This window comes from Ursus americanus, chromosome 16, assembly GCF_024610735.1.
Source record: "Ursus americanus isolate L20-20 chromosome 16, mUrsAme1.1.p, whole genome shotgun sequence".
Taxonomy (NCBI): Eukaryota; Metazoa; Chordata; class Mammalia; order Carnivora; family Ursidae; genus Ursus; species Ursus americanus.
In genome coordinates this window covers 3,118,213-3,142,071 of record NC_142142.1, presented here as the reverse complement: position 1 = coordinate 3,142,071, position 23,859 = coordinate 3,118,213, and the positions used below count along the sequence as shown (strand labels likewise).

General features: G+C 38.4%; 1 protein-coding gene across 2 annotated transcripts; it reads right to left on the bottom strand.

Annotated features, from left to right (window-relative positions):
- Positions 1–1,872: 1,872 nt before the first annotated feature.
- On the bottom strand, positions 1,873–22,389 carry ZNF214 (zinc finger protein 214). 2 transcript variants are annotated; one of them, XM_045782992.2, is made up of 5 exons: positions 22,144–22,389; positions 21,700–21,758; positions 21,007–21,095; positions 9,725–9,886; positions 1,873–8,599 (listed from the first exon to the last, which is right to left on the bottom strand). In XM_045782992.2, exons 2-5 carry the CDS (start codon positions 21,714–21,716, stop codon positions 6,903–6,905), a joined length of 1,965 nt encoding a protein of 654 aa, XP_045638948.2. In that variant the 5' UTR covers positions 21,717–21,758; positions 22,144–22,389; the 3' UTR covers positions 1,873–6,902. The 2 variants fall into 2 exon arrangements, with proteins under 2 accessions (XP_045638948.2, XP_045638949.2); XM_045782993.2 differs by lacking the exons at positions 21,007–21,095; positions 22,144–22,389 and having other exon boundaries at positions 21,700–21,760.
- Between the last annotated feature and the right edge of the window lie 1,470 nt (positions 22,390–23,859).

The window sequence follows — 23,859 nt, the reverse complement described above, 5'->3', positions numbered from 1 at the left end:
TGCTTGCCCTGAAGTGCTCTAGTGTGAGAGGGCAGGCTGGAAGGTTCGAATGGTCAGCCCGCCACGGCAGTAGTACCCAACTCCATCCCTAAGGGCCTCTCAAGCCAGGGTAGCCTTAAGGATTTTTCCCGCCCGGAAGGCACCGCCCCCGTGGGGCCTGGGCAGGGCAGAGAAGCCGGAAGTGGAACGACACGGAGCCTGGGTAGTAGTCTGCGGCTGCGTCCGTCCTTCTGCGCAAGCGCGATGGGGTTCAGCTGGCCGGGTGGGTTTTCCACCCGAGCCTTCGTGTCAGCTCTGTGGTCCTGGAATTGACAAGATTTCCCAGGAAGACCGGGTAAGCGTTCTGACTTTTAGGCTTCTCTTCTCTCGCATGTGTCACTGGAAGTGTACCGGGACCTCTATTCCCCAGTGCCATGAAAGCCGTTGCTGTTTGGTGTCTGAAGACTTAGTGGTTTCCGGCCGCCTGGGCCTCTCCGCGTGGTGTATTCGGGCTAATAGCGAACCTTTCAGGCAACCTAGCTCTTACCCACCAGGCTGTATTTATTCCTAAGACTACATATTTTGCTCGGTCTGCTTGAAATAACCAGCTCCCATCCCCTGCCTTCTCTTCAGGTTATTTCAGTTTACTCGGACTAAGATTGGAATCACACCCTAACTCCTACCCAAGGTTGGGCTGGACTAGTCCTATGGCACAGTTTTAACTTCATATTATGCAGATGAAAAAACCCTGCATCTGAAGGGGTAGCTCCAACTCCAAAATGAAATCATTAATCTAGACAATAATTTCACTCTTCCTAAAACCCTGTGTGCTCAACTACTAGTTTTTACAAACAGTTCCTCCTGTCTGTGAACTATTTTGGTCTTCTTTTTACATATTAAAATGCTATCCAAAGCCCAATTTTCAGATTACCTTCTGATATATTCATCATACTCAAAATCTATCCAAAATTTGATTCTCTCACCTCCCCTGTTAATACGAGGTTAACAGCTTATCTCGTGGAGGCGTTACTGCAATACCTCCTAAGTGGAATCCTTGCTTTGCCTCTAGCCCCTACCTTTGGTCAATTCCTCCCAGCCTTCAGAGCGACCCTGTTAAGTTGAATCATGTCCTTTAAAACCCTCCAGTGGCTTTTCATGCTATCTTTAACCTTATTTTTTTATTTAGATTCGGTTATTTAACATATAGTGTTATTAGTTTCAGAAGTAAACTTCATTTAACCTTATTTCTTTTTTAGTGAGTATGTTTTCCAAATTTACACTGGTGAGTGCACAAGGGAAAAGTAAAACAATTAAAGAAGGAAACTATCTCCTACTGTCAAAGCTCATCGACACCACCTAGTGGTGTACTAAATGATCTTGTGGCCTCCATTCTTGCTCATTCTCTTCCACTTACTCAACAACATATCCAATCTCCACACTGTTGTTAAAGTCATCTTTCCAAAACGATAGTATTGCACCCTCCTTTAAGATTTGTAATGTTTCTTCATGACTAACATTTTTAAGGACTTCCTGTCCTAAAAATTAGGATGGCCATGATCTGGCCATCCTCTAACCTCTCCTTCCACTTTCACACTTTCTATGCCCTCAGTGTCAAGCTACTTATAGCCGGCCGTCTACATCATTTATTTTCATGATTTCATTTCTTTGCACGAATTACACTTCTGAGACCTATATTTCAATCCAGTAATTGAATATAGAAAATTATAAAAGTTGACAAAAGTAATTGGGAACTCCATACATGATGACATTTATAGCAGTTAAATTCATGATATGAAAATGAAAAGTCTGAATCCCTGATAATGTAGAGATAATTAAGCACCATGGTACAGTAACACAAGGGAATATCATGTAACCATTAACATTTTAAATAAGTTGTATGTAAAAACGTGATTTTATTTTTTATGAAAATAAAACACCAATAAAAATATAAAAAAATAGAAAAGTATGAAGAACATAAAGATAGCCACAATCCATCCTATCAAATAGATCCACTAAGAACATTGTGTGTGTGTGTGTGTGTATGCATATATGCATATATATACTTTTCCCCATGGGAGTATCTATATAAATATATATATATATATAAATAGAATCTTACCCATATACAGTTCTGTATCTTGTACTTTTCACATAAACCGTAAGTATATTATCATTACAATATTCTTGGAAAATATAAGTTTTAATGACTGCATAACATTACACATATAGGACCTTTCCCCTATTTGGGGGGGGAGGGTTGCAGCATAAAAAAATACTGCAGTAAATATCTTAAACATTTATTTATCTTTGTGTGTTCTAATGGAGTTCAGAATGCCGAAACCTGCCACTTTCTGGGGAAATCTTTTGGAACATGAGCCCTTAAGGGCCATGTTATATGCCTTATTATCCCAGCCCTGGGCATGTCTGAAGGGACCAGAGTGAACATCTGATACAAAGCTAGCCAATCCAAAGGCTTCCCATTAGCGTAAGGTTTAGCCTGGCCTCAAAGGCTTGTGTAGAGGTAGTAATGAAAATTGAGCCAATCATCTTCCCCCACTCAGAAGTCTGAATAGAAACCCAGAAGGAAGTTACAAGTTAGTGATACAGAATTTAAAAACATATATTCATGGATGTGGTGGCAATTCTAGACCTGCGGAGTAAGTAAACAGGAGGTCAGTGTGTAGAGAGGAGAGGCTACCGAAAGAGAAAAAAGTTTTTGAGAGAGTGGCTTTGTCTAATAGCTTTCTAGAGCAAGTTCCCATGTGAGAGCTTCTGTTCTTGGATTTTTTTCAATGAGATTTTAAAACATGAATGTTATATAGCTCTATTTTTGAATTAGATAACTTAAGTGGGTCTCTGTTCTTTGGAAATAGAATTGCCCTAATAATGTGTAATCTATTTCCAAAAGATATATGCCTAGACATGAAATCACTGTCAGGAAGAATATCAACAATTTTAAGGCTTATGATTAGCCAAATAGCTTTCCAGAGTCTATCAATTTACCCTTATTGTAAGTAGTGTATAAGTATCGATCACTCTGTACTCTCACTGAAAATAGCTATTATAATTGTTAGTAGAAGTGTTTATAGCTTTAATCTGCTGATGTCCTTTGCCAATTTTTAGATGTCCGTCTTCCTTATTAATTTATGAAAGTTCTTAACTGTCATAATTATGACAAATATTTTCCTATTGTGATTTTCATGTTTTTCACCTACTTTAGAAAATTTTATGTGGACAAATTCCTAGGTATTTTTTCTGAGTTCTTCCTTTTTATCTAATTCTCAAAAAAAGTGCCTATGTGTATGTGTGTTTTCAACCATATAAAAATCCACTTTGGTGAATTTTAAACATTTATGTTAAAGTAGCACAACCCTCTTTAGAAAGAAATCTTATACTAATCCTTATGAATCAGATAAAAATGGGGTTAAATTTGTAGTTCATTTCTGATGCACCAGCCTTCATGAAATCACATGGACGTTCATGGAAGTCAGCCTGAAAACTTGTGCTTTAATTAATACATATTAGAACAATATATATACGATGTATGTCATGAAAGCCCAATTTTTTCACCAAAGAGTTAATCATTTTCTTAGCACCATTTACTGAATAATCCTTTTCCTATTCATAGATCTTCTTAATATGTAAAGTATATATGCATATATACTAAATATGTTATATTACGTTATCCATATACTGGTCTGTTTCTAAGCGATTTACTGACTGAGCATTCTGAACATTTTTTTTTGAAATGTACAAGCAAGTTCGCCATTAATTTCAATATATCATTTACTTTTTACTTTAGGGCAATCTCGTTCTTATAAATTATCTTTGCTCTTCTCCAATGTCTGTTTTTCTTAATAGATTTTTTAAATTTCAAATCTCATTGGGGTTTTGATGAAATTTGAAATAAATCTATAGATTAACTTAGGAACATTTCCTCTAAAAAAATTGTAAGACTGCTCTATGCAAGCCCTCTTTTATTTTCCTCAGATTTTTTTCACTATTTTCATTCTACATTTTTACTTGTTCTTTTTTTTAGAAAAGAAATTTAAGTGTTATTATAAACCATACTTTTTTCTACCCATTCTATTTTCTGATTATAGCAAGGATTTAGGAAACTACTGGTTTTTGTATTTTTATTCACCCTATGGGTTTAACTAGTTCATTTTTATTGACTTTTAAAAACATATTGTAGATATGTTTTTAAGAACATATTGCACTCCCTTATGTTTGCTGAATAAACCTTTGCCTATTCTTTTATATGAATAAAATTAATCAGTAAATTAATATTGAGCATTCGATCAATTAATAATGGATAGTTACTGATCAGTATCATTTTGCTTTAATTTCTTTTGTCTTTTGCTAATAGGGACTAAATAGTCTTTGTTTTTACTTTCTCCTGTTTTGAAAGGTATATGTGCTTTAGTTCTATGAGTTGCAGTTTCTAAGTTTGAAAAAAAATGTATTTATTACACCTTTATTTCTTCAGTTGTTAAAGATGTAGAGTCCCTGCTATTTAAGATCAGAAATGTAGCACATTTTCTTTTGCTGCAGCACATGAACGTAGCGCATTTCTTTTGCTGGATTTCCAAATGAAAACACAGGACGCCTAATTAAATTTGAATTCATATAAGCAAATAATTTCTTAGTGTAAGTCCCATGCAATATTTGGGATATACTTACACTAAAAAATTATTCATTGTAGATCTGAAATCTAAACTCTAAATTGTTGTATTTTATCTGACAGTCATAGTCTCCCTCTCAGGCATTTATATACAGTCTGCTTTTATACTCAGCATTTGTATATCAAATATTTTTTTTGCAGAGCTATTTAAAATTTTGGACATTTTGTAAACAAAATAACAGTTATTCCGTTTAACTGATGTTAGTGCTCACTACTAGTTTTAGGCCATAATTTCCACATTCTTGAGCTCTCTTTAAGAAAGGAACATGTGATGAGCACTACTGGGTGTCATACAGAGCTAATGAATCATTGAACACTACGTCAGAAACTAATGATGTGCTATATGGTGGCTAACTGAACATTAAAAAAAAAGGAACATGTATCATGTCCCCTGTTTTCTTATCTAATCCGTTACCTGCACAATTTAGACAATAATGACGAGTGAGCTGATTAAAAATACTACCATAGGTGATAATAGGGTTTTTAATCTCTCAATTCTGAAGGTGTCATTTCACTGTCTTTTTGACATTTTGTTTTTGGAGTTCTTTATCCGTTCTCTTTTCACGAGCTTTGTAGATAACCAGAATTTTTCTTTCTGCATGCTTTCAACTGTTCTTTTCCCTAAGCTGGTTCTAAGCATGGTTTTTATATTGGTTTTCCCTAAAATCTAGTGAGCATATATGCATTTAGCTCAGATAAAATGTCTTAAGTTCTTTGATCATTGATTCTATTCCACATTCTTTTATCTTCCTTAGAAACACCTTCAGTTCCTACATTGGATCTCCATTCTTTGCATTTCCTATCTGTCTTTTCTCCTTGTTTCCATCTCATTGTCCTTTTTGTATACACTGAAGATCATCTCAAGTGTATTCATTACAGTATTCGATATTCCGCAGTGCCAATTCTGCTCCTATTGCCTTGTACTGTGATCCATTTTAAATTTCCCTGTAGTCCTTCATTATTTTTCTTTTTATTTTAGAGGCTCTTCTCTACTTACGGATTTCTACTCTAGTTTTACTGCTTTCAGGTTTTCTGTCATGCTACTCAAGACAGACACCAGTTTTTTAAAAATTTCTTCAGGAGACTGAAGTGACTAATTTTCATGGGTATCAGGTTTTAACTCTTCACGGTGGTATTCTTTCTTTGGTACTGCAATTCCCTATTATTTCACTGAACAAGTCCCCTTAATTTAGTTTCTCTTGGGCAGTGATGTCTATACATATTTATTTTATCGGTAGTTAGGACTTGTGTATTCCTGCTGACTCCACTCCATTTTACAATGGCCACCTTCTGTCTTCTTCCGTAATTAGGTTACTAGTTCAGTTTTGCACATAGCTCTGAGCTTAGTTCTGCTTCCAGCAGCTACTTCTGTTACCTCTCTGTTCTGAGAATGAATCAGTCTACTGCTTAAATCCCTAACTCTGAACAGATGGAGTATCTTCAGTCTCCTGAAGATTCACTTCTATTAGCTTTTGCGGACATCTTTCACACCCTTAAAGACATTAAATATTGTACTTCTTGTTATGTGGTGTCTGAAGCTATGAATCAACTTGGAATCCTGGGGAGGGGGATGTGAGAGTGCAACGTGGCAACCTCAAAGTGCAGCACCCCTGCAAAAGATGGTTCCTGACTTTTCTGGTTGACAGAACATCTCCAAGACATCCTGTCTCAGATAAAGGGTCATGCAGTGCTTTCCTATCTTAGGTCATAAGCAATCGAATTGTCCTGCCCTATAGTTAATTCTTCCACATTTGAACAACAGGTTATCTACCAGTTTGAGTTTCAAGTTTTGTGTGTGTTTTTCCTGTGGCTTCCTAGGGACTTTAATATAGAGGAGCCAGGATGCTGTTTCATAGCTAGCTAGCCAATTTCCATTCAGACAAAATGTAAGTAAATGTTTTGAAGTCAGTGAAAATAGAGTTGAATATACAGTACACGATTTCATGCATATGAAAATGCACAAAAAAAGGCTAGAATAAAACAGGATGAAGAGTTTTCTCCTTGAATCTTTCATATATTTTATAATGGATATGTATGATAGAAAAAGTAAATACATTTTCATTTTAAATATACAGGCATCCTCCTAAGGATTTCTTCTTAAAGCAAATGATTCTTAGCGGGAGTTGGGGGAAACTATAAATGGTGCTTGGGATTATTTGGGTTATTTATAGAATTTTCTTCCCAGCAGCATTTATTGGGCTAAATGTTAAGCTTTGATTAAAGCAGTTAACTAAATAAATTATAAGGTTTCTTGTGTGTGATTATTGTGGAGATGTGAATTCTGGTCAAATCCCTTATAATATTCATGGCATTTATGAGGTTTATCTCCTGTGTGGACTCTCTGATGAATTCGAAGAGCTGAGCTATGACTGAAACCCTTGCCACACTTGGTGCATTGATAAGGCTTCTCTCCTGTGTGGACCCTCTGATGAATGTGAAGATTAGAGCTGTGACTAAAGCCCTTTCCACAGTCATCACATTTATAGGGTTTTTCTCCTGTGTGGACTCTCTGATGAATGAGAAGATGTGAACGCTGACTGAATCCCTTACCACACTGTTCACATTTATAGGGTTTCTCTCCAGTATGTACTCTTTGATGAGTATGAAGCTTCGAACTCTTGCTGAAGCCCTTCCCACATTCATGACAAGTATAGGGTTTCTCCCCAGTATGGACCCTCTGATGAATACGAAGATCAGAGCTGTGACTGAAGTCCTTCCCACAGTCGTCGCATTTATAAGGCTTCTCTCCTGTATGTACTCTCTGATGAATTTGGAGGTTTGAGCGCTGGGTAAAGCCCTTACCACAGTCATCACATTTATAGGACTTCTCTCCCGTGTGCACTAACTGGTGAATTCGAAGATTTGAGCTCTGACTGAAGCCCTTGCCACATTCATCACACTTGTACGGTTTCTCTCCGGTGTGGACTCTCTGATGAACATGAAGTACTGAACTCCGACTAAAACTCTTACCACACTGATCGCACTTAAAAGGCTTCTCTCCTATGTGAAGTCTCTGGTGAATGTGAAGTAATGAATTTCTACTGAGGTCCTTATTACACTCAAATGTACAGAGTTTCTCTCCTGTATGGACTCTTTGATGATTGTGAAGACTAGAGATCTGACCGAAGCTCTTACCACACACGTGGCATATGTAAGAAACTTCCCCTGTGCAGACTCTTTGATGAAAGTGAACACCTAAGCTTTGACTGAAGTTACCATCAACTTCATCACATCCATACAGCTTCTTACCTATGTGAATTCTTGGATGTCTGTGTAGGTCTGATTTCTGAGAGAAGCATGCTGTGCTGATAGAGCATTGATAGAACTTTTCTCCACGTTGATTTCTCTTGTGGAGAACACACTGTGAGTTCCAATAATAAATTTCTTTACATTTATTACATCCACAGTATTTCTCTTCCATAGTTTTTTTCAGTAGGTCATGTTGACATAGCTCCCCAGTGTACTCCGGAAGGGCTTCTACTGTTGGGACATAAGAATGCTGAACTATGAGCTTCTGTTCTTTTTCCACAGAGAGATTTTTCCTAGATATGCCAAGATGGCATCTGCTTCCTTCAAAACCATGTGAATCATTCCCATAGATTTCTCTAGCATGGTCTCGAGGGGTACGTTTTATTTCTAAGTACTGCCAAGGTATAAACTTTGTATATTTTAAGTTCCTGGGACTTTTGCCTTCAAAAGTCAGTTCGTAGTTCCCATACCCTGGTACTTGGGTGGAGAGTATTAACCATTCTTGATGGTGGGAAAGATCTTGTTGCTTTAGGTCTTTGGATTCTATTCCTTGGACAGTTTCCACATAGTTTCTATTCTCATATATCTGAGCGCTGGCATTCCTCCAGCCTTGCCAGGAGAGATGATTTTCATGTTCTAAATACCTGAGTCTTTCTTCTTGGGGTTTGGAGCTCTCTTTCCAGTTTCCTGGAAGAATAAGCAGATAATCCATTGGTGAGATAAAGGTGGTTTTAAAAAAATCTCAATGTCTCAAACACTGACTTCCAGAATTATAGGAATATATGTGTGAGTGGGAGTGGGAAAGGATTATGACTTAGGCTGCTCCATATCTGGTCTGAAATTCATGTGTTTGTTCATTCATATATGTATTCATTCATTCACTTATTCAGTCATTCCATAGATATATCTGACCATGTACTACTTACCAAGTACTGTTAGAAATAAACAAGTAAGGCTGACTGCTTCATGGAAATCATCTTAAAAACTGAGATTTAATGAGGTTACTCTATTTGGGGCATTATTATAAGAAATAAAATATTGTTTCTATTTTTCTGTTATAGCAGAGTGTGACAGATTGTGTGAAAAAATGGCTGCATTAACTCTGTACCTTTGGGTGTTCCCCTTCCACACTGACTTTAGCTTGGCTGTACAATTTGCTTTGTTTAATGGGACAATAGCAAAAGTGATACAAGCAGAGACTTGCAAGTGCTTACGTACTGGGGCTTGCCCTCTCTCTTTGCTAGTTTTGAAAATCCTATGACCACCACCAGGTAAACAAGCCTGGGCTAGCCTCCTTGAAGAGGGACAAATAGTCAACACATTCCCATTATCCCCACTGATATCTACCAACTGCCAGACATGTAAGTCAGACTGTCCAGCCTCATCTTAGACCATCCAGCCCCAATCAGATCACTCTATGATAGAATACCCATCTAACCAATTAGAATCGTGAAAAATAATGTTTGTTTTAAGTCACTAAGTTTGGGGTAGTTTGTTATACAGCAAAAGCTATAAATAGTCGAAGAGAGAACAAATTTAGGACCACACAAAATTGGTTATGTGTGGAGATCTGTATTTTAGATGTAATCCAGAAAATAAATAAGAATAAAAATCACAAACACCTATTAATTACATAGCCTACGTGTCTTGGGAGATGTCTTGCTCTATCTTCTGTCATCTGATATATGACCCATTTCTGAGAGTCAGATTTCTTCTATCTCAATACAATACCTAGATGAAGAACCAAAATACTCAACAAAATTGGTCCCAGAAGAAACTAATTCTATTACCCAAGAGCTAGGATAACTTTACCTACTGACATGACATTTGTGTAGTTCTCCCACATGACCTCTCGGTAGAGCTTTTTTTGAGAAGAATCCAGGAATTTCCACTCCTCCCAGGTAAAAATAACAGTCACATCTTCAAATGTTACTGCCATCTGGTCAAAGATCAGGTTTTCCAGGAAGAAGAGATCTAAGGGAGAAGATGGAGAAAGAAACAGCCATTCAGCAGGTAATATAAGTGACAAACGATATCAAAAAAGAAAGAACTTCAGTAATGAAGAAAAACAAGAAAGGTACAAGGAGACATAATAATGGGGACGGCTCAATAATGTACGCGGTCACTGAAGCCCATCACGTCATAAGAAACATTTATATGTCTGCTGACCACTGGGCTAAGGACTTCACATATATTTCACGTAGTCCTCACAGCCACCCTCTCGTAGATACTATTATCATCCCAGTTTTAAAAATTAGTAAGTAATGGTTGAAGAAGATTAAGTCAGTTGATCCCCAACCCTTTTTATTCTGGAAATGTTCATCATCTTGCTCCAGTCTGGGCTGGCTGTTCTTTAGTGCTCCCATTTTCTAGATCATACACTTCTTTCCTTTTTGTGATTTACTCCATTAATTGGGAGGTATACACCCAAATGAGTTCAGTCAAGCTTATGAATGTTAATTCCATGGCCACTGAATAAAAGCAAAGGTGAGAAACAGGCAAGGTTTTCTTCAGGACACACATTTGGTTTAAAGGAGAATCTCCAAGCGTGGTTACACTATATGCTTGAAGTCCTTATCATCACTCACAAGTGGCTGGGTATCAAATTCTAGAGTGAAAAGAATTTTTCTCAGAATTGCTTCACTATTGATATGGCTTCATTGTTGTGTCTTAGACCCTTTTTTTTTTTTTTTTTTTTTTTACTCTAATTCCTTTGCAGGCAACTTTTTCTTTGCTCTCTGGAAATATTTTAGGATCCTCTTTTGACTGGCCTTCTGGCTTCAATGGTATGGCTGCATCCTCTGCTTCCCTGAAGTTCACAGGGCTATCAAATCCTTCTTGTGCTTACTCCCCTGTGGAGCATTCCAGGACGTAATGTCTGTAGCCCTATGCAGCTCTTACCACTGTTTCTCCTGTTCCTTTCCAAGTTTTGGGGTTTGGGGGTTTTTTAGGTATTTATTTGTTTGTTTGTTTGTTTGTTTATTTTACTGAGAGAGTGAGTGCACACATGGGGGTTGGTGGGGTTGCAGAGGAAGAGAGAGAGAAAAGTCCCAAGAAGACTCTGGGCTGAGAGTGGAGCCTGAGGCGAGGCTTAATCCCACCACCCGAAGATCGTGACCTGAGCTGAAATCAAGAGCCAGACGCCCAACTGACTGAGGCACCCAGGCACCTCTTCCAAGTTTCTGTTGAAATTCCTCATTTGCTGATGGCTCATTACTTCATCATTGCAGGTTCATACAGTTTTTAGTTTCTTATTATCATCATGAAGTTTTAGAAAGAAGAGATAAATATATGTATTCAAAGTGCCTAAAAATACTTCTTTTAGTGGAGAGAACAGCTCATAAATTGGTTATGTGACAAATTCGTTTCTTTGATGACATTCTCAATTCCAAGTTCAATTAAAAATGTTTAGTAAACACTATGAATAAAGGAAATATACTTTTCATGGAGGAAAACTAGAATTCATGACTATCAAATCATAATCATAGCAGTTAAATAATCAAGAAGTTATGTGAAAAAGGCTGTTATCTCATTTATTATCTCATTATCTCATTATCTCATTTATAGTAAGGTATAATTGTCAACACTAAAGGAATAAGGAAACCAACATTTAGCAAGATTAAGTAACTTTGTACAAGGTCATACAGTTACAAAATAGTGGCCTCCCTACTAAGTCGAAGTCAGAGAAGTCAAAAACAACTTGGGAAAGGGCTGTTAATCAAGATTTCCATGTACGTCCTTATTGTGTTAAAAAGGACAACGGGAAGATATACTGAAATATTCAGGGGTTCAAAATATACCACCCAGGTACTGCTTTCCAGATAAACTACATGAAAATCCATGCCTAAACAATTTAGTACTAACCACAAATAAGAACTCAAGAATGAGAAAATTAAATGTTATTTTTAAATGTTTATAAAATAAATGTTAAAACTTATCATACAAATGAAAATATAAATAAGAAAAATTGGATGCTTAGAAGCCCAGACTAGAAGACTGAAAACTGGAATCAAACAGAAAATAAATGAACTCACTGGTTCCTTATTTTGTAAAAAGTACAGAAAAAGAAAACTCAGCCTGTTGTTATTGGCTTTGTTATTTTTTAAAATATTTAAGAATTTCTTTAAAAAATTATACTAGAGGGGCACCTGGGTAGCTCAGTCAGTTAAGTGGCCAACTCTTGATTTCAGCTCAGGTCATGACCCCTGGGTTCTGGGATTGAGCCCTGCCTCAGGCTACATGTTCAGTGGGGAGTCTGCTTGAGGATTCTCTCTCTCCCTCTACCCCTCCCCTTGCTCACGTGTTCTCTCTCTCTCCCTCCCCCCTTTCTCTCCTTCCCTCCCTAACATAAATAAATCTTAAAAATATATACTAGAGATTGGGTCTAGTTGCTCTTACTGAAAATTCATAAAATTTTTAAATAATTCTGAAGTAATATAAGTAAAAACTGAAAGCCTACCCTCCAGAAATAACTTGAGAAGTAAGCAGGATAGTTTCTACTGTGTCCTTTCTTTTTTTCATGCATACCCACAAATACACATATCCCACTGACATTTTTTTCTTAACAAAGACATAATTCTGGTTTGCATTTTTCACATAATATATAACATACAGCTTCACATATCAGTACATACAGGTCTATCTTATTTGTGGTGGTATTAAAATATGTCCACAAATTATTTGATTCCCTTCCCTTCAAGAGCCAGGTCCCCACCTTTGAGCGTGGGCTGGACTTAAGGACTCACTTCTGATGAATATTATGTAAAAACACAGAAGGGGTGCAACTTTTAAGACTAGCTCTTAAGGGCACTGCAGCTTCCTCCTTGCCCTTTTTCTTGGATCACTCACTCAGGGAGAAACTGCCTTCCATGTGGTGAGAATACTTAAGGAGTCCTGTGAAGAGGCCATGTGGCAAGGAACTGAGGCCTTCTGTCCTCAGTGAGAAATGAGGCATCCTGCCAACAGCCACACGAGTGAACCATCTTAGCAGAGGATCCTCCAGCCCTGTGAAGCCTTCCAACGTCTGCAGTCCTGCTGACAGCTTGGTGCAGCCTCGTGAGAGGCCCTGGGAGTTCTGCCGCTCCCAGCTTCCTGACCCTTAGAAATTCAGTGACATAATAAATGTGTGTTATTTTAAACTGCTAACTGTAATTTACTATGCAATAAATATTACTGTTCTAGCAAACATTCCATTAGCAATTAATTACTATTACAATCAAATTGTTTTAGAAAATAGAAAGTGAAAATTGCTAGCTCATTATGTGGCTAGTGTAATCTTGACTCCCAAGACCAGATAAAGACAATACAAAATGTTAGATTATAATCCCTTTTGTAAATTTCACAAATCTATAAAAATCCTAAATAAAGTATTAGCGAATTGAGAAATATATTAAAAATATGCATCATGATCAAGCATGGTTTACTATAGGAAGGAAGGACAGTTTAATGAGAAAAATCTGTCAATATAATTTACTATATTAATAGGCTACAGAAGAAAACCATAATTAACTGATGAAGAGAAATCATGTGATAAAGTTAATAATGTTCAACACTTTTATATGGTCTTTAAAAACTTTTAGCAAAGTAGGAATAAAAAACCCTCTCAGTTGGTAAAGGTTACATATTAGGAACCTGTATCAAACATTAAGCTGAATGGACAAACTCTGTATGTGTTCCTTTTATTATGGTAAACGAGTGACTACCATCCCCATTGCTTTCAACATAGTACCAAAGGCCTGACAAATACGGTAAGAAAATGAAACGAGGCACAAGGATTAGAAGTAAAAACAAAAAATTTAACTATTTGCATATATTACAGCAATCTACCTAGAAAAACCGAGAGTACACAGATAAACCATAAACTAAACAGAGCTCAGCAAAATTACCAGATACAATAAAGCATAACTGTATCAGCAATCAACTGCTAGAAAATAGAAGACACCATTCACAAAAAGCAAAACAAAGAACAAACACTATCTTAACCAAGAATATAAAGAACTCTTTGAAGATAACATTTAAATTTGAATAAGCAGAAAGAAGACGACCTAAATAAAAGGAGAAGCATACTACCATGTTCTTGGATGGGTTGAATTAAATTCAATATACCCCCAGTCAAATTCCAACTGGATTTTTTTGAGGAACGCAATATACTTTTCCCCCTAAAATTTACAGGGAAGGAAAAGAAGGATATAATATAGAGATTTAAGAAAACCAAGCAGGAAGACTTGACCTACCAAATAGTGACATACCGCCAAACTACAACAGTAAAATCAGAACTGACAAATAGGGGCACCTGGGTGGCACAGCGGTTAAGCGTCTGCCTTCGGCTCAGGGCGTGATCCCGACGTTCTGGGATCGAGCCCCACATCAGGTTCCTCGGCTATGAGCCTGCTTCTTCCTCTCCCACTCCCCCTGCTTGTGTTCCCTCTCCCGCTGGCTGTCTCTATCTCTGTCGAATAAATAAATAAAATCTTAAAAAAAAAAAAAAGAACTGACAAATAGACCAGTCGAACAGCATGGAAGATTCGGACTGCTTGTTTATATATGACACATTAATAATAAAGATGGCATTAAAAATGAAAGGATGGATTATTTACTACATGGTGTTGTGAAAACTGACTATGAGAAAAAAGTGGATTCCAACTTAGTATCATATACAGTGTGGTCACTAGACAGATTAAACACTTAAAGTGGGGGGCGCCTGGGTGGTTCAGTTGGTTAAGCGTCTGCCTTCGGCTCAGGTCATGATCCCAAGGTCCTGGGATAGAGCCCCGCATCAGGCTCCCTGCATAGTGGGGAGCCTGCTTTTCCCTCTCCCTCTGCCTGCTGCTTCCCCCTGCTTATGCTGTCTCCCAAATATTTTTTTTAAAAAAAGGGAAAGCTATAGAGTAAGCAAAAGAAAATGGTGGAGTTGAAAAACATTTACCATTCGGAAATGAATCCAAGAGCCAGTTCTTTGGAAGAAAAATATTAATAAATTAGATAAATTACCAGCTAGCTAACCAAAGGGGAAAAAAGGAGTGAGTATAAATTTTAAAAAAGTTAGAATTGACGTGGGGAAATGGCAACAGATAAAACTCTAACTGAAAGTTAGGTAGGCACTTCCCACAGCTCTTTAAAAATAAATCTTAATAGGAAATATATTTTTTCCTAGAAAACCAATATGTCATAAAGAGAAAAAACCTGAACAGGTCAGTTTTATGAAAGAAATTGCTCAAGGCATCAAAGAACTCTGACCTTCAAAAATAACCAACCCGGAAGTTTTCTCACATAAATTTTCAACAAACTATATATAGAGAGAAACTATCAAAATTTTTAAAACATTCAGGAAAACACTGAGACAGTAAAAGTCAGAAAACTAAATATCTATACTGTATTATTAATGAATATTGATATAAACTTCAAGAATAAATAAAGGAGGGGCGCCTGGGTGGCACAGCGGTTAAGCGTCTGCCTTCGGCTCAGGGCGTGATCCCGGCGTTATGGGATCGAGCCCCACATCAGGCTCTTCCGCTAGGAGCCTACTTCTTCCTCTCCCACTCCCCCTGCTGTGTTCCCTCTCTCGCTGGCTGTCTCTATCTCTGTCAAATAAATAAATAAAATCTTTAAAAAAAAAAAAAGAATAAATAAAGGAAAATATAAGGCCAATAAAATCCAGCAACACCTATATTTATAAAATACTGCCACAGAACTAATTACTCTAAAATGTGGTGGCTTCACACAACAATAATTATTCTCTCTCACAATTTCTCTAGGTCAGAAATTCAGGAATGGCCTAGCTGTGCAGTTCTACCTCAGATCCCTCACGAGACTGTTGTTTTTTTTTTTTTTTAAGATTTTATTTATTTATTTGACAGAGAGAGAGACAGCCAGCGAGAGAGGGAACACAAGCAGGGGGAGTGGGAGAGGAAGAAGCAGGCTCATAGCAGAGGAGCCTGATGTGGGACTCAATCCCAGGACTCTGGGATCACGCCCTGAGCTGAAGGCAGACGCCCCCCCTCACGAGATTGTTGAGTAGTGGCTTGACTGGGCTGAAGGATTCACTTCCAGGGTGGCTCACTCACATGGCTGCCAGGCTGCTTGTGACTGTCGATGGAGGGTCTCAGTTTCTTTGCACTTGGTTATATGGCCTGGGCTACCTCTCAACATAGAGGCAAGCAAACGCTGCATCCTTTCTGACTTAGCTTTGCAAGTCACACAGCATCACTTCTGCTGTACTCCACTGGTTGAGGTGATCACAGCCCCACCAGATTTGAGGAGCAGGGACACAGATCCTACTTTTTGGCGGGAAGAGTAAGTCACACAGTAAGACAAGCATGAAGAGTGAGATATGTTATAGGTGTGGCCTCTTTGGAAAATGCAAATACAATCTGCTATAATACCAAGCACATTAGAGCATGATGGAGTGGTGGTTTATTCCAAAAGGTAAAGAAAGGCCCAAATGAAGAAATCTATAAACTGTCGTAATAATGTCCAATAAGAAAAGCCATATATTTTACTCAGTGCCAAAAGTACTTCTTAAAATGCAACATGGGCCCTTCATTTAAAACTACAAACAAAGCAAGTTAGCAAAACAAAAATAAAGACATGCAAATATATCTCAAATCCAAAAATAAAGCATTAAAAGCATTCCCATTAAGACTGGAAACTCAACAAAGATACTGCAAATTCATTATTTTTAAACCACTAATGAAAGCACTTGACAATACAAGTAGACAATTATAGAGGGTATGGTTGTATATAGGAAACCCAGGAAATCAACTGAAAGTTGTTAGTAATTTTAAGGAAAGTCAATGTCCCTGAAATTTTAATACTAGGTTTGTACACTAGAGAAACTTACACATGTATACCAGAAGATATGTACAACAACATTTTCAGTATAACTGCTGTAATAGCAAAAAACTAGAAGCAATACAAAAGGCCCAACAACAGGAGGATGGATAAATCAGGTGTCATTCTGTGAAACAGTACACAGCAGTGAAAACGCTGTAGCTACATAAATCAACACGGATGCACTATAAAAATTAACATTATACTAAAGAAGCAAATCACAAAAGACTATATAGAGTGATTCCATTTATATAAAACTAAGGAATAATAAACACAACATTTAAGATAGCAGTTGCCTCTTTAGGAAAAGGAGGGAATGAAATTGTGGGGTCAGCAGGGGTTTTTTTTAAATATTTGCTGGTCTAGAGGGTAAGTGTTGATGTTATTTTAAATGATACTTAATATTTTAGTATATTCTTTTGCATGCATGTAATGCATCACAAGTTCAAATTAATTAACCATGTAAAATATAATTACATAATTTAGAAAGTTCAGACATATAATCATTAAAAGATACTTTAACCCACTGAGCCACCCAGGTGCCCCTTTTAAAAGGTATTTTTAAAATGCATTTATGGGGGTGCCTGGGTGGCTCATTCAGGGTTAAACAGCTGCCTTCGGCTCAGGTCATGATCTCGGGGTCCTGGGATAGAGCCCTGCATCAGGCTCCCTGCTCAGCAGGGGGTCCTCTTTTCCCTCTGCCCCCATCCATGCTTGCTCGCTCTCTCAAATAAATAAAACTAAATACATTTTTTAAAATGACATTTACAATAGCAATTAAAAAATACAATCTCCAGGTCCTGGGATCGAGCCCCATGTTGGGCTCCCAGCTCAGCAGGGAGTCTGTTTCTCCTTCTCCCTCTGCCTCTACCTCTCCCCCTCCTTTTACTCTCTCTGTCTCTCTCTCTCAAATAAATGAATAAATCTTTAAATATATATATATTAACAAAAATACTTAGAACCTAGATAAATGTAGCTTTTGAATTTAGAAAACACTCCTCAATCTCAGGTAGGAGAAATAAACATAATTTTGTTATCACTAAACTTATCTACATTTTCAGTGATACAGCAGGTTTGGGGGAGGGCCTGAGAAACTGATTTTCAAGCACTTTTGTGAGAAAAAGGAAAAGTGTTAAAAAGAAATGAGAGGAGACTAACCCAATGGTATATTAAAACTCTGTAACTCTAATTATAACACCATGAGGTTGACAAAGGAATAGAGAAGATCAATGGAAAAGAATAGAAACCTGGATATGGACCTAAATATAGCAGTAAATTCTAAACATGGTAAAGGTAATATCAAATTTGTGGGGATAAAATGGCTTATATAATTCATTATGCTGGAACATCTGACTAGCCGTTGGCCAAAAAAAGAGAAAAAAGGCTGGATTCCCTGCCTCAATTCTTACGTCTTAGTGACTAGAGAGAGTTGTATCAGATATGCATGATATTTTAAACAATAATTAACATAATAGCAACCATTGTTAGTGATTCTGTTTGTCAGGCACTGTGCTGGTTTTTACATGTTTACATCTTAACCCTAGTAAGTTCTATTTCCCCACTTTAGAGTTGAGAAACTGGTTAAGTAATGCTAGATTATATATATATAGATTATATATATATTAACTGAAAAGTTAATATATTCGATATCTAAAACTTATAAGAAACTTTTCTTTTTCCAAAACGAGCCATTTTCCTTTTCTTTATCCCTAAATGTGGAAAAAGAAAGGCTAAATTCCTCTGCATTGCCTATTAAGCACACTACATGCATATAAAGGAACAAAATTAAATACACTCGGACAGCAGTATAAGAAATGAGAGATGGGCCCATGAAAAAGGACACCCCCAAAAGTGGTCTGTGTGTACATTTGTATATTTGTGTGTGTATGTAAAAAATTTAGTAATTTGGTATATAAAAAGGCAGCACCACAGTCAATGGAGAAAGTAAATATTACTAGAAAAATAAAATAACTAAGTGGGAGGAAAAATGTTTAAGTTCTGTCATTTTTCATACCAAAATAAATACCTGATAGGTTTCAGAGTTAAACTTTTAAAATACTTGAAACTATAAAAAACAGTTGAGAAAAACAAAAGTAATTATGTATTATATTTGGGGGTGAAGAAGAGCTCTCAAAGCATAATACTATATAAATAAAAAGAAATAAGATTCCACTTTATACAAATGTGAAACGCATATAAACAAAGAATTCCTTAAAAGCAAAAGGCAAACAATTAGAGAAATACAGCCTTTAACAAATGGTTTATGTCTTTTACATACAAAGAATATCTTTTATCAAATAGAAACAAAAAATTTAGTAGGAAAAAAAGTAATGCATGTCAAGAAGCATACATTACTATGTCAAAGAAGGAATGCAAATGACCAGTAAATGTATGTTAAAAACAGTCAACCTTACTAAAGACTTAAGGGATCCAATTCAAAGCAAAATCTTAAAGATAATACTCAAACCTGGTAAAGGTTCAGAAAAATAGTATCTTTCCTCAGATGGTTATAAAAGTTAATTCATGTAGTATTTCTAAAAAAAGAACTTAAGTTTTTCAAAAGTCTAAAACATGTTTATATTCCTTAACTCTGTTATCCTATTTCTCAGAGCATACCTTGAGGGTATAAAGAGATACACTAAATAGATTATAAGAATATTTAATAGAAAATTTTTATGACAGCAAAATATTGAGAATTACTTAAGTTTTTCCCCCAAAAGAATTTTTTTTAATGTTTTTTTATTATATTATGTTAGTCACCATACAGTACATCCCCGGTTTCTGATGTAAAGTTCGATGATTCATTAGTTGCGTATAACACCCAGTGCACCATGCAATACGTGCCCTCCTTACTACCCATCACCGGCCTATCCCATTCCCCCACCCCCCTCCCCTCTGAAGCCCTCAGTTTGTTTCTCAGAGTCCATAGTCTCTCATGCTTCATTCCCCCTTCTGATTACCCCCCCTTCCAAAAAAGAAGATTTAAGGGGCACCTGAGTGGCTCAGCCATTAAGCGTCTGCCTTCGGCTCAGGTCATGATCCCAGGGTCCTGGGATGGAGCCCCACATCGGGCTCCCTGCTCAGCGGGAAGCCTGCTTCTCCCTCTCACACTCCCCTTTCTTGTGTTCCCTCTCTTGCTGTCTCTCTCTGTCAAATAAATAAATAAAATCTTTAAAATATATATGTATATATATAATTTAAATGAAGTACATATGGCTGGAAGGGAACATATCTAGAATAAAGCCCATATATCTGGAATGGAATGATACATACTTGGAATGGAATATTATATAGTCATTAAAACTCAGGCTACCAAAAAATATTTGGAAAAAATGTTATTTATATATAATATATATTTAACAATGAAAAAATTATACATATAACAGCTATCCATATAGCCAACAAATATTCAATGAGGGCTTACTACATGCTAGGAAATGTTCTCTGCCCTCTTAGAATATATTTATCATGTTCAAACTTTTTTATATATAATAATCTCTCTACATACACGAATGTTAGATTACCTATGTGGCTATATTTGTATGTATGTGTATATGCATGTATGTATATGTATTAGTGTCTGTACAGATTATGTATGGATGTATATCAAATATTAGATATAAGACTAAGTAAATAGATCCAAATGTCAGTAATGGCTGCCTCTGGTTGAAGTGCAGAGGCCTGAGTGGCGCACAGGAATAAGTAACCAATTAAACATGAATAGCCTTCCACAATGTGGCCTCACTTTATACATGCATTCTTAAATGCTCTACAGTTACTAGCCCAGTTTTCTCATTTTCCCCTCAATTTCTGCCTAAGACTAAATGATCATCTTCTGTCTAGAATAATATCTTCCTATTCATGATGATTTTTGAAACCTGAGCTTCTGTTTCTTTTAAGTGCCACTCATTCTGACACTGTTTAATGTGTGATAACTTGAGAAATTATTATTAACCCCATGTGGCTTATCTCCCCAATGTTAGAAAAAGACATTCTTATATATTTCCTTATCTCAGAGCATCAAGAACAGTACAAATTATACAACAGACCTGGATGACTGGCTGAATAAATGAGTAAATGTTGGAAAAAGACACGGGATGGGAGGCAGGGAAATGCTACATCGGGGTTTGGAAGCTTCTCAGGCAAGGGAGGAACATTTTCTTTTCTATCTGGCCCATCCATCCCCACTGCAGCTTCCTCTTACTCCCACCACCCGTGGAGAATTCAGGGGCATCTTATAAATGAGAAAAGACCACCCTACTCACCTGGGATCAGACTATGAGGAAAATAGTGAACATTCCTTCCTCGTTTATGCTCCTCTTTTGGGGAAGGGTGGAGTTTTGAGGAGTCTGAGCTGAGGGAGAAGAAAGGAATGAAAGATTGGGCATGCCTTGCAATTCCCAAACTCACTACATTCCCCATATACTAACTGGGTGTGACCCCCAAACCTCTTACAAAGAGGCCAGAAAAAACCCAAGAATATTTCTGTTCCGTTTCAAGGGCCAGATAGGAGAGTTGTGAGAATTTGCACCCAGCATTTTATTTCTGAACCTTTAAAAACTTAAAAGGTACGATTCTAGTTTGGGCAGGAAAACAGAATTTGATCTCACAGTCCTTCCAGGGATGCAGATGCTCTCTTTGTAATTTAACCTCTGAGTCTCAAGGCTTTCTTAGTTAATTATTAACAAGCTTAAAAAAAACAATAGAAATGCGACCCTTAGTTTCTTTCTAAAAATATTTTTCTTGTTTAATCAGTAAAGTAGAAAAATAATTCCATTGTTCTCTTGTACTTTACTACAACAAATACTGATTTACTATCAAGAGTACCTAGAATCTTAAAGAAGGATCCCAGATCTAACGTTCCCAGGAACTGATCAGTCTCAAGTCTATTACTAACCACTTGTAGAACTTTGAAAATGACCAAACTTCTAGACCTTCTAGGGCCTCACTTTCCTCACCTGTAAAATGGGGGCATGAGCCTTTGCTACCGCGGTCCTGCCTTGGTGATCACAGGTCCCTGAGGAAAATGATAAACAGTTAAGAGCCCTCTTTCTCTAGAGAGAGAGAAACAACAACAACAACAACAACACGATTCATGGACGTTTCAAGAGCAGCACAGGTTTGGGCTCCCCCAACTTGCCACGGGCTGCCCGAGTGTTTTTGGATTCAGGTTCTCAAGGACTGGGATTTGCCCGCGTCGGGGCCACGGATCTGCGCGGCCTCTGCTCCCGCAGCGAAGACGCGCGCGGCCTCCGTTCCACGTCCAGACCCCAACCCGAGCCCCGCCCCAACACTTTTCCAACCCCGAGCACCCCGGCTCCAGGGTCCAAGCTGCCTCTGTCCTCCTCTCCCACTCCCCATACTCGGTTTTAACTTGAGGAGGGCGGCTGTGAAGGACCCACCTACACGGGTGTCTTCGGTATTTCTAAGCCGGAGCCGCTTCTCGGCCCCTCGCCCTCCCTTTTCTGCCACTCTTTCTTCAGCCACAGCTCTCCCCGCCCTTGTCCGCTTCTGGCTCGGTGCTCCCGAGAGTCCGCGTCACTTATGGAGTCTCTGAGGGGGACGCCACCGGCCAAAATAGTCCGTCTACACAAACAATGGCCGCAGCCCGGCTAGATCGAAATGGAAGCCCCGGGCCTCGGAGTAGACACTCGGAGCGTTTCCATGGAGACGGGAGGGGCGGGGCTCGAAAGGAGAGCGCAGGAGAACGTGGCTCCTGATTGGCCAGAAGGTTCGGGGCGCAGTCCAGCTCTCAGCCACCGGCGTTCGGGGGCAGACCTGTGCTGTCTGCGCTCTGAACGCAGGTCGGGGTCTAGTCACCCCCAATGCTAAAGAAATAGGACTGTTCTAGGAGCTTTTAGGGCCCCTGGGAAGGGCGGGGCTGGGGATTCTGGGCAATGAGCGGCTGGCCTCGGAGAATTCTGGGACCCTCAGAACCCGCGAGTAGGGAACCCCCCAATAGGAATCTGGGGAAACCCTTGCTGTCACTTTGCCTTTGGGGGCGAGGGATGGTTGCGCCCGCTATCCCGAGCCCTCGGCGGAATAGGCACCCCACTAGCTCTGGCCCTAGCACTGTCCCTAAACTCGAGGTTGGAGTCGCGCAGCCGCGAAGAGGACCTTTCAAATTCCAGGTTGCCGTTGCCCGGGACCCGCTTGGCTCCTGCTGACGTGCTTGGTGGGGTCGCGCTTTCCTCCTGCCTCTTTTCTTGCCAAGTCCTGGACTTCTCTGGAGACTCCACGCAGAGAGAAGAAAGGCAAGGTGGGACCGAGGCGGAGCTCTGGGAAAGAGCCCCAGAAAAAGATCCAGCCCCTTGCTCTTCTATTATCTTGGTCAGTGTTCTGTTAGGAAATGTTTTCGTTTCCTTAAAGCACTTTTCCTCAAACTTAGACTGAATCAGTAGTATTCAACTATTAGGTAAGGAACGCTTTTTAGAGTAGTCTTCAAAAGCAAGGGATTCCTTGGATTCTATTCTGACAATACTACCCACTCATGATGTGATCTTGGCTGAATAACAACCTTTTTGTGTCACCTTTAAAATAGGCACAATAATAGTAACTATTTTACAGGTTTGTTGTTAGAATTAACTGAGTTAATATCCTCAAAATACTTTTTTTTTTTAAGATTTTATTTATTTATTTGACAGAGACAACCAGTGAGAGAGGGAACACAAGCAGGGGGAGTGGGAGAGGAAGAAGCAGACTCCTACTGATGAAGCCTGATGTGGGGCTCGATCCCAGAACAACGGGATCACGCCCTGAGCCGAAGGCAGACGCTTAACGACTGCACCACCCAGGCGCCCCAATGTCCTCAAAATGCTTAAACTGGTTCCAGGCACATAGAAAGTGATATATGTTAACCATGTCTGCAGTTCAACATTTAGCAGAAGTAGGTGGTCCAGGGCCTACCCCTCTGGCCTCTACCAGGAAATGAACACCTGAATTTCTATGACTCCCAAGATCACATTTTGAAAATCATTGTGTGGGCCCCTCCCTGGCTTACATATTCAGAGTCTATATGGCACAGTGTTTAAAGGCTTGGGTTTTGCTGTCTAACAGAACTGACTTTAAAACCTGTCGTGTTACCCATCAGGTGATTTTGGGCAAGTTATTTAATCTTT

Bases quoted from the DNA above. Each gene is read 5' to 3' on its own strand.
- ZNF214 (XM_045782992.2), bottom strand. The intron at 9,887-21,006 runs GTGAGTAGGGTG...CTTCTCCCTTAG, and splicing joins TCCTCATAGTCTGATCCCAG to ATCTCTTCTTCCTGGAAAAC. The intron at 8,600-9,724 runs GTAAAGTTATCC...TTATTCTTCCAG, and splicing joins CACAAATGTCATGTCAGTAG to GAAACTGGAAAGAGAGCTCC.